Raw genomic sequence first — 12,917 nt, 5'->3', positions numbered from 1 at the left:
TCCAATAAGTATATATACTTCAGTAAAAAGCTAAGAAAAAAAAGGAATACAGTAGAAGTGCTAATAACTTAAATTTTAATATGTATGCACTTAAAAACATATGTATACAAATGTACAGGAAGCTCTCACTTTGCTTAGTTGCTGTGAAAGAATCTGTTATATTTGATTCTGTGAAAGAATCTATGATGACATATCACACTTATGGTTCAAATATCAATTGCCAATTTATATTAACTGAGCAATTACATAAATTATGAACTTCTAGTTCTTCACAAATCATAGGTAAATAATAGATAAGCATCATGATCAAAAAACAATCACATCATTTCTCTCAATTGTGTCAGGCTTAGACAGTGGTTACAATACATCTGCTACTGAACTCAGGCTAAGATAGCAAAGCAAGTAGTTGGTTGCCTCATGTGCCACTGATAAACCTACATGACATTTTACAAAAATGAATAATCCAAACAGAGAAAGATAAAAGTGCAGAGAAGGAAACAAAAATTGGTAACACTGGAAGTAAAATTCTAATTGAACATAAATGGAGAAATGGAAGAAAAAGGTAACTTTGAAGTATCAACACTGCACCTTTTCTAAAGACTCAAGAGAACTTAGTGAAAACAAACTTATGACATAACAAGGTGATAAAAAGACTGAGGATGTCCCCAGAAAAAGTGACATAAGGAATATCACTCGTTCTCATTAAAGGAAGACATAAACTCTCACAGGTTTTAAAGAAACTAAAAGTATATAGGACAAAATGACAAAATCTTATCCAAACTTAGAAAGGAGTTATGACAATTTATCAAGGCTTATGAAATCTATTTCATATTGTAAGTTATACCAGAAGACCAACACTAGTCACACAACTCATTAAATTTTTTCCCACAAACTTTATAAAGTTTATGTTTATAATTCTTTACTATTCCTTTTAGATTTTTCACTTTCTGTACATTTATAACCAATAATAAGAGTTTTAAATGTTTTGACAACATGTTTTGATTAAAATTAAATACTGTAATGGTGAGCCAACACTGATCACTACTCTATATCACTAGTTCTAAGATAAAAATAAAAGAGTTATTAGTAGAGGCTGGGAAGTGTGGAAGAGAGGGTGGATAAAACAAAGTTAGACAGCAGGTACAAAAACACAGTTATTTCCAAGGAATAAGTTCCGATGTTCCACACACAGAGGGATGGCTATAGTTCACAATAACCTATTATGTATTTAATTATGATCTAGAAGAAATGAGTTTGAAGTCTTTACACAAAAAGAAATGATAAGGAGAGGGAAATACTAAAATAACCCTAATTGTATAAGTGCATGCTGTATACATGTGTTAAAATATCATAAGCCAGGGGCTAGGGCTGTAGCTCAATGGTAAATCCCTTGCCTAGCATGTGTAAGGCACTGGGTTCAATTCTCAGCACCACATAAAATAAATAAAATAAAGTTATTATGTCTATCTACAACAAAAAAAATATTTGGGGGAAATATATAAATACATACATACATGTACATATATATATACATATGTATCATAAGCCAGATACAGAAAGACAAATACTGCCTGTTCTGATTTTTCACTTTGGTGCATAACCAATCGAAAGACCACCATAAGAACAAATGGTGCTTGGTGGAGCAACTGGAAATTCAAGAGCAAATAAATAAATTATCTACCTAAAACATACTCGTTATGAAAAAAAAAATGAATTCAAAATAGATCAAATTTACATATAAAATGAAAAATGATCAATGTTTTCAAACTAATAATCCAATTAAAAATGGACAAAAGACATGAACAGATATTTTAGTAAGTAAAAAAGAAAAATTGTAATGGCAAATAAGCACATGAGAAGGTGTTCAACATCATCAATCAATGAAGAAATGCTACTTAAAACTACAATGAGATTGCAGATTGTTAATTAAAACTACATATCTATCAGAATGGCTAAAATAAAAAGAGTGACAATACCAAATAGTGAAATGATATAAAGAAATTGAATCATTCATTCTTTACTGATGGAAAAGTTGAATGGTACAGCTGCTCCTAAAAAGAATGTGGTAATTTCTTTCAAAAAATTAAATATACAACTACCATATGACCTATAAATTACATAGGTAGGCATTTATCCCAAAGAAATGAAATCTGATGTTCTCACAAAAACAGGTGCATAATTACTCAAGCAGCTGTATTTGTAATAGCCCAAGAACAGACTCATTCCAAATATCCTTCAATGATTTTACAAACCTTAGTAAATACATACAATGTAACACTACTCAGGAATACAAAGAAACCACTACTGATACATGCAACAGTTTAGATAAATCTCCAGAGAATTTTGCTTAGCAAAATAAATCAATCCCAGAGATTTATATACTAACTGATTCCACTTATATAATACTTATGAAACAATAAGATTTCAGAAATGGAACACATTAATAGTTTTAGGGGTTAGGGATAACAGAATAGAGAGGGCCAAGATAGAGAGATGAGACCTTTATAGTGTTGGGATTGTTCTTTCTGAATGTGGTCAGGGACAAATCTACATGGCTGATAATATTGTACACAATACACACACACTCTTTCACATACATACACATACACACCACACACACACACACACACACACACACACACACACACACACAAACACACACACGAGTACCAGTAAAACTAGGAAGATCTTTTTTTTTTTTTTTTTTTTTAATTAATGATTGGTGGTGCACTTGCCTAGCATATGTGAGGCCCTGGGTTCAATCCTCAGCACCACATAAAAATAAATAAAATAAAGGTATTGTGTCTACTTTTATTTTAGCCATTTAGCCACTCTTTTTATTTTACCCATTCTGATAGATATAAAGTTTTTATTAACAATCTGCAATCTCATTGTAGTTTTAAGTAGCATTTCTTCATTGATTGATGATGCTGAACACCTCCTCATGTGCTTATTTGCCATTACAATTTTTTCTTCACTCACTAAAATATTTGTTCATGTCTTTTGCCCAATTTTAATTGGATTATTTCTTCTAATAGATTAACTTTGGTAATTACTATTAAAGTAGTAAGTTAATATCTACCTTACTCAAGACCTTCCAATGATTTTCATCACATTTAGAATAAAATTCAAGGGCACCTTTTAATACTCAGCTGGTAGACTGAACAGACATTTGTAGAATAAAATCCAAATTCCTTTGACCCCAAGACCTAACAGAGTGATGTCTACCTCTCTGACTTACCAGTATTTATTATGCTCCATCTATGCAGTCTGCTTTTCTCCTTTATAAGAAGCTAAGATGTCCCTATCTTAAAGTTTACTTAAACTCTCTTTTCTCAGGAAACTGCAAGACTCACTCCCTTACACAGTCATGGGTCAGCTCATATATAAACACTTCAGAAATGACTTTCTTGTTTTAGATAAACAGCTTTCCTCTCCTCCTATCTTTAGCTCTCTTTCCTACTTCTTTTATTTTATTCTCAAAACTCTTACCAATGTCCAATCCATAAGGATATAAGGGCAGAAATTTCATATATCTTATCTGCCACACTATCCTAGTACACAGAATAAAGTCTGGCATAATATAGGTATTCAGGTAAGGTACAATTCACAAAGGCATGAACATGTCAAACACCCTGCACTAGGCACTATGCTGAGTGCTTTTACACACACTATCACATTTAGTGCTCACAAAAATATTTCGACCTACATCCAATTATTTTTCATTATTTAGTATAACAGTAAGGTGGCTATGTAAAAACTAAAATAGAAGTTTCAACAAAAAAAACACAAGCTTATTTCTTTTTATTCAACAACTAGAGTCTAAAGGACATGGTGATACCACAGTACTGAGGACCTAGGTTCTTTTTATCTTGCTGCTCTGTCATCCTTAGCCCTGCAGCTTTCAGCTCAGAGTGTAGGATGGCAGCTCCAATTCCTGCCATTATATTTATTTTCCAAAAGAAAGAAAGGGAAAAGGAAAAAGGGTATGCTCTTTCCCATTTAAAGTCAGGACCCAAAAATCCAAACATATGAAGTTCATTTCCAGTTGTGGTAGCCAGAACGAGTATACCTGGAATGTAAAATCTTTATTTCCATTACAGAAATTTCTATTATAAAAATAAGAGAAAAAATAGATATTGGGAAGACAATTAGTCCCCTCTATCATAGTAACTGAACACAGTACAGAGATAAAGAAATGGAAGACCAGAAACATTAATTAAATTTTCTAAGGTCAATAAGAAGTAGGGTTCAGATTTCAAGTCAGTCTAACTCCATAGGCAAAATTCTTAACTACTATTCTAGATTCCTTCATTGTGATGTTCTGTTCTACTCTACTCAAGACTTAAGAATTCGTCTTTTTATGAAACTGATAACTATACATTCGTACCATGTACAAAAAAAATTAGTAATACAAAAAAATTTCTTTCTACTAGTAGTACCAACACTTTCTTAAATGTTAAATATGTATTTTTAGAGGACATCTTCATATCTGGCTCTTAGAATCCATTAGTGTGGGAAAAAATGGTCATAATTAACAAGTACACACTCAAAAGAAAATGACAATACTGGAAAATTAAGTACTAATGCAAATGAATTCCAATTTTTTACCTCTCCTAGAACTTGCACACATAAGTTCATTCTCTAAACTGACAGAATACATAAAAGTCCTTGCTGACAGACAAAATGTAGTAAAGATGGAAAGTTAGCAAATAGAACAAAATGGAGTATATAATCATTCAAATCAACTAAAACAGATTCAGAATTAAGCCAAAAACAAACCTGGTTTTAGCCTGCTATATGGTTCGTATTCATGTTCCAAGGCACAAACAATCATTTTCAAAATCCTATGTACTGCACTGCTATCCAAGCGAAAATCAAGGGGACCTATAACAAGGATTTTAGTAGACTTCTCTTGAACTGTTCCCAAATCTTCATTTTTCCCTGTGGAAAAGTCTTGTTGATTTGCAGAACCTATAAGAAGTTTAATTTTACATTAGTATTTTAAGCATCAATTAGATATACCAAGTATATATTTTAATATCTCACTTTTATCTTTTTACCTTCTAATAACTAAATGCCTACAAAGCAATTCTCATCAGCTAGATACAGAGAGCCCACATTATTTATCTTTATGTCCATACAGATTCCCGTTATCTAATGCTACAAGCACTAGAAAATCAAAATGGTCATTCTTAGAAAATGTTCTGTAAAACCTAAAGATCTTAGATCCATTGTTTTTTTATCTAGAGAAACTTTGAAGGAAATTTCACTTTACTACAATTTATCTTCAAGTTTCATAGAAAATTAGTTTAAAAATATATGTGCACAAGGACTTTGAGGGTTATCTAATGACCATCAAAATGAACATTGTTACCTGCTTTGAAATATGCCAGAATAAAACTATTATGACTTTGCTCTATGATACAGTCCTATATCCCTAGATCCTTCATCGCCCATATACTGAAGAGGAACAAAAGCTTTTCTAAAGAAATCTTGGTTCTAGCAACAGAAATTTCTTATTAACTAATACAAATTCTTATTAGAATATACAAATTCTAATATATATTAGAAATAATATATAAAAAATATATAGGAATATATATAGGGGCCGGGATTGTGGCTCAGCGGTAAAACACTCACCTAGCACATGAAAGGCACTGGGTTCAGTCCTCAGCACCACAAAAAATATATAAATAAAAAAGGTATAAAAAATAATATATAAACCCATTATTACATGTGACAATATAAAATATTTTTTAAATCTTAAGCCGTTTTGTTTATTCAAACCAAGAGGAAAATAAGACTTTCCAGCATTAATAAAATTTTAGAATCTAATAAAATACAAATCTTCTAATAACTTCACAAAAATATACAAGGGAGTACAGTTAATATTTAGTGTCAGTAGCATGAACAAAATTAAATTTATTATTTATATACTTACTAAGATGACTGGGTAGGCATAAATTTTTTAAGGTGACTATGTAATACAAATACAAAAGCCATACACAGACTTACATATCAATTTAAACATACAAAGTTCATCTGATACATATTTCTGACATGCATAATTAACATTGACTCACAGAAGATATGCATAATTAATACTGATGCATAGAAGTTAGGTATAAATAACACTATTCAGATCTCCCATAAATGGTTATGTGAATTAAATAAACTAAGACACTTAGAACTCTGCATTTAAATCCAATAAATATTAATTATTATAAGCATCATCATCCACACATAAGTGAATACAGGTTCACAGTAAGAAATATGAACATTTAAACATAGCTACATAAAAGCAAGGAAATAAAAAATAAAAAGATTACTGAGTAAAGAAATATGAACACATATTTAAAGTACGTTGATAATCACAAGTGAACAGTGGAATTTTGTTATTTTCTTTAAAACAAAAAAAAGTTCAGCTGCAAAATAAAGAGATGTTGCCAGGCACAGTGGTACACATCTATAATCTCAGCGAGTTCAAAGCTAAACTCAACAAAAGCAAGGCACTAAGCAATTCAGTGAGACCCTGTCTCTAAATAAAATACAAAAGAGGGTTGGGAATGTGGCTCAGTGGTCAAGTGCTTCTGAGCACAATCCTCGGTACACCCCACACACACACACACAAAAAGGATGATTCAAGACAGATTTCAGAGATGAAATTTGACACTCCACTGCCTCCACCACAAAAAAAAAGGGGGGGGGGGCAATGGCTTTAATGCTGAAAAAGAAATCATGATTATAACCAGAGTTCTGGTTTGAGCAACTAAAAAATAATGGTAAAATTTTCCAAGAAAAAGTGACTGAAAATAAAGAAAGGATACAGGTAGTAGGTGGTCATGGGGATGTCAACAATTCAATTTTTTACATACTCAGTTTTGAGATATTTGTGAGACACAAAAGTGAAAATATCAAGGATACACTGGATATTTAATTCTGAACCTTTAAGAAGTCTTTACTAGAAATTCAGATATGTGCATCAACAATATAAAGCACTTCAATGCGAGAAAAAAATGAGTTTACTTCAACAGAAAATTCAGGGGTAAAAAAACGAATCCAGGGACTGACTGATGAAAACAACATTCAGAAAACATTACAAAAAGGAGAAGGCAGAAAATTACTACTCTATAGTCTCTCCTCATTAGATAAAATTTACATCAAGATCAACTCTGTGGTGAGGTCTTCAATCCCTCAAACAAAAGCTGTCAATTTCTTACTTGGACCTCTCTTACCTATTTATATGACTATTCTTAACAAATAATATAATGACCAATAATTTAAATGCCTAATTCTGCACTACTTGTTGGCTTCTTAAGAAACATTTTGATCTTCTATTTATCCACAGTACCTATCACCTAACATATATTATGCTGGATCTTAGTTAAAAGGCTAAGATACAATAATACAAACAGATAATTTTTAATACAATAATGTGAAAAAATAAAAAGAGACCCTATTTTTCAATATAAAAAAGACCAAAATCGTAATAAGCACATCATATGAGCACATAAAATATCAAATAGTGAAATATTTTAAAATATCATTTACTTCCTATAGCAAAATAATAATTACATAACAAAATGATAAACTTACAGGTTTCTCAACTCGGAAATAATTTGTTTCTACTTTTTTGCTTTGAAACAAACCCTCTTTTTAATAAAAAAAACCTATATAATCTTCAAAATGAATTCAGTTCAGAAAATAAACTGTTTCTTTTGGACAAGTTAATGCAATATAAAATCTAATGCTTAAATTTTTAATATTTAGTACACATATGAGAACCATCAGTAATACAAAATGTCTTTTCAATCAGCTATACAAAAAAAAAAATGGACAAAATGCCAAGATTCCAAGAAAATTCTAGCATAACATTAAAATTAAACCATTCCCCAAAGTAAATATAAATATATTTAAATGTAAATATAACATAACAGAATACAACCTGTTAAATGCCAATTGACTCTAAAGATACCTTTGTTTCTATTGCCCAAAGAAAAGCAAACATAAAGAAAAGAAGCCAATACCTTTGCCACTGGTGCTCTCCATTGTGTACAGGTAATCCATGTAAAAAGCCCCAAACCTTTGCATTCCAGCTATCTCAGTATATGTCTCCTGCAAACAAAGCAATGCAAACATACATTGTATAAAAGAAAGGTGAGTTTAAAACATGATAGTCAGATATATATGCTTACATAGATTACATCAACTCAAATGATTATCTAAACAAAAGAACAGATTGGTACCCAAAGAATTCACTTCTGAGAAAGATCATGTTTCCTCTACTGCAGACCACACAAAAGGACTTTCATAATTCTAAAGATATTTTGGCCACTTTATCAACAATTTTTAGTTAATGAGTACCTATAATGGAATAGATATTATATTCTTCACCTTTATCACTATCACAAAACTGCCTAATAATGTATACTCTCAAATGGGTCTTAAAACATTTTAAAGACTAAAGATATACTAAAATATTCTAAATAAATCTTAATTGTGCATGTCAACATTAAATTCTTTACTATTAACTATGAAAATAAATCTTTTTAAAAATTTTTTTAGTTGTAGATAAACAAAACACCTTTATTTTATTTATTTATTTATTTATTTATTTTATGTGGTGCTGAGGCTCAAACTCAGTGCTTCACACATGCTAGGCAAGCGCTCTACCACTGAGTCATAACCCCAGCCAAAAATAAATCTTAATGAAAAAGTTAAAATATAAATTATTTATTATGTTAATCTTCAGGTAATTTTTTGAACTTTAAAATTTATTTTATAAATTAATATTCCACAAACTTATTCACATACTCTTACATAGTACTAAAAAGTATACATAGTGAAAAGGGAAATTCATTTCTTCTCATCAACCTCACATGCTAGAGGTAATAAAAATTAATAAAGAAAATTCTATACATTTCCTCCAGGACTGTTTCAGCAGTACATGGACAAATAAACTATGGTTATTATTACATAAAACTAAACATCTCTGTGCATTCCTTAAGCCTATCTAGATGTAGAAGCTGGGCAAAAACATTCTAAATGTTTCAGTAAATGAATTTGCATTCAGAAGATATTATCTGAGAAGAAATATGGCAAACACAAGTATTCACACAGAGTGTCTACCCAATCAACAGCACAGAATTTGGCTCAAATATACTGTCTGACCTTATGATGAGCTGCATCCAAGATAAATTCTGCACGAGTACCATTATTTTCTGGGCTTCGATAATCAAACAATGAATTTGTAAGGTATGTCAAACCTTTTGTGCTTAAATTTTCACCACAAATGAAGAAACTGGCTTCCTGAAAACAAATGAAAATTTCTAAACAGGAGGAAAAATCATTAAACTGTTAAAGAAAATAAAACCTTAACTTTATAACATCCATTCAGTATTACTAATATTTGAGGAACTGTAAAAAGATAAGGAATACTGTCTTCACTTTCATTGCCTATTTTTGGCAAAGAACATTTTTACAAACCAAATAGGAACTCTAAGTAGCTGCCACAAAAAGAAAGAAGAAATATTTATGAATTGGAAATATTTAGAACTCATATCCAGGTGTTAAGTGCTATCAACTTTTTAAATTCCCCTGTGTTCTATAATTTCTTGCAGGGGAAATGTACAGGAAAACATAAAGCTTCTCTCTCAAGCCAATGATATATGCAGTCTAGCAGATTTTATAAGGTTAAGAACTTCACTGTTCCTGCATCAAATTCAAAAAAGGATGGAGAAAAGGAAATTTTAACTTACAGTTTCACTTCTATTCATATTTTCTTCAAAATCTTTAACACCCATAATTCCTTTAAGACACATGGCTCTGCAGCCTACAAACCCAATCTGACAGTCAAAGAAAGGATCTCCCATCATAAGGGCCTGTAAGAGGAAGGGAAACATTAGAATTAAAAACACATTCAATGAAAATATTACATGCTTTCTTCATAAAATTTCTAAATTAGCTAGACATCTTTAGACACCCAAATGTATTCTCCTTAGATCATAAACTGTATGAAAGTAAGAAACATTTATGTTTTTTCTGTACTCTCAATCCTCTGTATCATCAATGATTTATACTTCATGACCACTAATATGCACATACACATCCACACATACATATAAAATAAACAAAGAAATAAACTAAATGAAGGAATAAATTCATGTTGCATATTAAAGTATTTGTTAAAGAAATAATTATTCTGGGCTGGGGCTGTATCTCAGTAACAGAACGCTTGCCTAGCATGCATGAGGCACTGGGTTCGATCCTCAGCACCACATAAAAACACACAAATAAAATAAAGGCATTCTGTCCATCTACAACTACAAAAAAGAAATCTAGGGGAAAAAAAGAAATAATTATTCCAACCAATACTAATGAATACTAAAACAGAAATATACAACTAAGTATAATATTTTAAATATACTACTATTATTAACTATCATTAACTTGTTAACTGTAAATATTAACTTTAAAAACATCAAAGATTTTTTTAAAATATATTCAATATTGAGAGATTACCTCAATGGTAGTTCCTTCTTGTTCCCAACACAATACTTCCTTAGATTTTACTTTCTGTGGGCTATAGTAACTACTCTCAGCTTGCATTTCAGTGAGCTAAAAAATAAGAATATTAAGTAAATCAAAACAAGTATTTAATGGTAATATGCTGACATTATTATGATGACCTGATGAAAACATGGCCAATTTTAGATTCAGGAAACTTAATTATTAAGCAGGAAAACAGGTGCTGCAAAAACAGCTGTAACACATTATTCATGGAATTAAAATTGAGTATACTAGTCTAAACTTATTTACCATTTTTTAAAAACTCTTTCTTAATACTGCTTTAAAAAGTTAAAGCTATGAGAAATAAGTCTCACTTATAAAACAATTCATATATTCTGCCAAAATTTACATATTATAAACTTAATTCATTTATTTTCACTAATATATTCAGCCATGTTTAATTTCAACCATTTCTAAGTTTTCTCACTATTTATAATTTTTTAAAAAAGAAGAAAGAAAGCTATGAAGAAACAAATAAGTTAACAAAACTTTCTTGTTCCCATGAGGAAGGTAGGATCCTCGGTACTCTGTATCAGTCTCATACTATATCTCATAGACTCATTCAGTTATGGGACAAATACTTTTTGAGTGGCCTCATAGATAACAAGGACTAAATAAAATGCTGACAAAAGCAAAAAATTGGTTTACAAAAGTAGGACCTATATTATCAAAATTAGATCATTTAAGTCATTTTTAAAATTTTTCTCTAAATAGAATGTGGTATCCCAGTATGATCATGGTATGGAAAAAAGAACATTATAAAACTCAGTTAAAGTCTGCAATTTAATAGTCATGCAACAACTTTGGTGTCTGTGATACACTGTGATAGCCTAAGATGGCACAACAATAGGAGAAACTGCGTAAGCAATGTAAGTGAACTCTGTCCCATTTTTGCAACTTTTCCATATCTAAAACTACAAAATAAAAAATCAATTTTTAAAAAATTAAGATTCTGCCTGGATTTGATGAAGATTTTTAGTTAACATTATTCCCATTAAAAGGATTACACAGTATTCTTTAAGTTTAAACACAAAGTCAAAGATCATATTTTAAAAAACTATTTAAGTAAATAAAACTTATTTAATTAAAAGATTAGAATTTTAAGTCTAACTACTTTTTATTGAAAACCACCTAATTATTCTCATTTTTATAAGAAAGTTTTTATGTACTATATTTTTCAAGTAAGTCCTTAATTCCTGGATATTCCTACTACTTACTGGTATATTCATTGCTATTTTAAAGTACAATTCTGTAAGCTAAATCGCTTAAATAAAATTGAATTTTTTAAACTTGATCACCCTTCAGCTGTCTACAATTACTGCAGAGAAAAAAGCAATTAATTGATTAAAAGGACTCAAACATTACAAGAACAATTTTAAACATTATTAGAAAAATGCTACATTTAATTTGGCATAATTTTTGTTGGACTGATATCAACTGTTCAAAATGCTAATGCAGAAACATGACCTTATTTTCTGACCAAAACATGAACCACAAATTAATTCCATACAGTCTTCAAATCCAAGCTGATCCATGAATTCTAATGTTTTCCTTCAAAATATCTATATATTTTCCTTAAAGAAATCTTTGAGAAACAAATATTTTAAAATTTTAAAAAAGATATATTTAATAACAAATACTGCCCAAAAAAAATCCATAAAAGTTTTGTATATAAATGCTGATTCTGACTCAGCTGAAAAAAAATTCTTTTCAATAATAGAAATGTACCGGAATAATTTCAAATTTAACAGTAAACAGGCAAAACTCTCCAGAAAAGATTGCACTTAAAGATCTGGACTTCCCTAGCAAACTCATATTAAAAATAAACCATGCTGGACTCCTAAAACCAAAAAGTTTTAAAACTTCAGGTCTACAAGTAGCATTAAAGTTTATCAGAAATGGATGTAATCTAGAAATACAGAGGGCAGAATATGCTGATGAACTGGATGTGGTAGAAGAAAAAAAAGATATTTATAATTGTTGAAGTCTAAGCAAGTGAGTGAATAATGTTGCAATTCAATGAAATGTAAAACAGTAAGGGGAAATCAGGAGTAAAGGAAAAAAATCAAGTGTTCTGTTTTTGACTGGAATTAATGACTATTAGATATGCAAGTGATGACAAAATAGTTCAAAAATAGTACAAAATAGGGAACTAAATTCTAAAGCTCAAAGTAAAGACTGGAGGCAAAAATCTGGCACTCTGTCATCATCTACATATGATCAAATTATACTACCTTAAGAACCAAATACAATAAGGCTAAAGACCAAATCCCATATGCCAACATTTTAAAGTCAGACCAAAGAGAAGCAGCAAGAAAGAAGATTTAAAAAGTGCATGGTAAACA

At 30.3% G+C, this 12,917-nt stretch overlaps 1 protein-coding gene across 4 annotated transcripts in view; it reads right to left on the bottom strand.

Annotated features, from left to right (window-relative positions):
- Positions 1–12,917, bottom strand: part of Vps13b (vacuolar protein sorting 13 homolog B) — a 736,334-nt gene that overhangs the window by 636,938 nt on the left and 86,479 nt on the right. For all 4 annotated transcript variants that reach the window (XM_076835849.2, XM_076835851.2, XM_076835850.2 and 1 more), the window contains exons 9-13: positions 10,525–10,620; positions 9,762–9,884; positions 9,175–9,312; positions 8,031–8,118; positions 4,783–4,974 (exon numbers count right to left, since the gene is read on the bottom strand). In XM_076835849.2, coding sequence (XP_076691964.2) covers positions 4,783–4,974; positions 8,031–8,118; positions 9,175–9,312; positions 9,762–9,884; positions 10,525–10,620 — 637 coding nt within the window. The remainder of the gene's footprint in view (positions 1–4,782; positions 4,975–8,030; positions 8,119–9,174; positions 9,313–9,761; positions 9,885–10,524; positions 10,621–12,917) is intronic.

This window comes from Callospermophilus lateralis, chromosome 16, assembly GCF_048772815.1.
Source record: "Callospermophilus lateralis isolate mCalLat2 chromosome 16, mCalLat2.hap1, whole genome shotgun sequence".
NCBI classification, from domain to species: domain Eukaryota; kingdom Metazoa; phylum Chordata; class Mammalia; order Rodentia; family Sciuridae; genus Callospermophilus; species Callospermophilus lateralis.
This window is presented reverse-complemented; position numbering and strand designations above follow the sequence as displayed.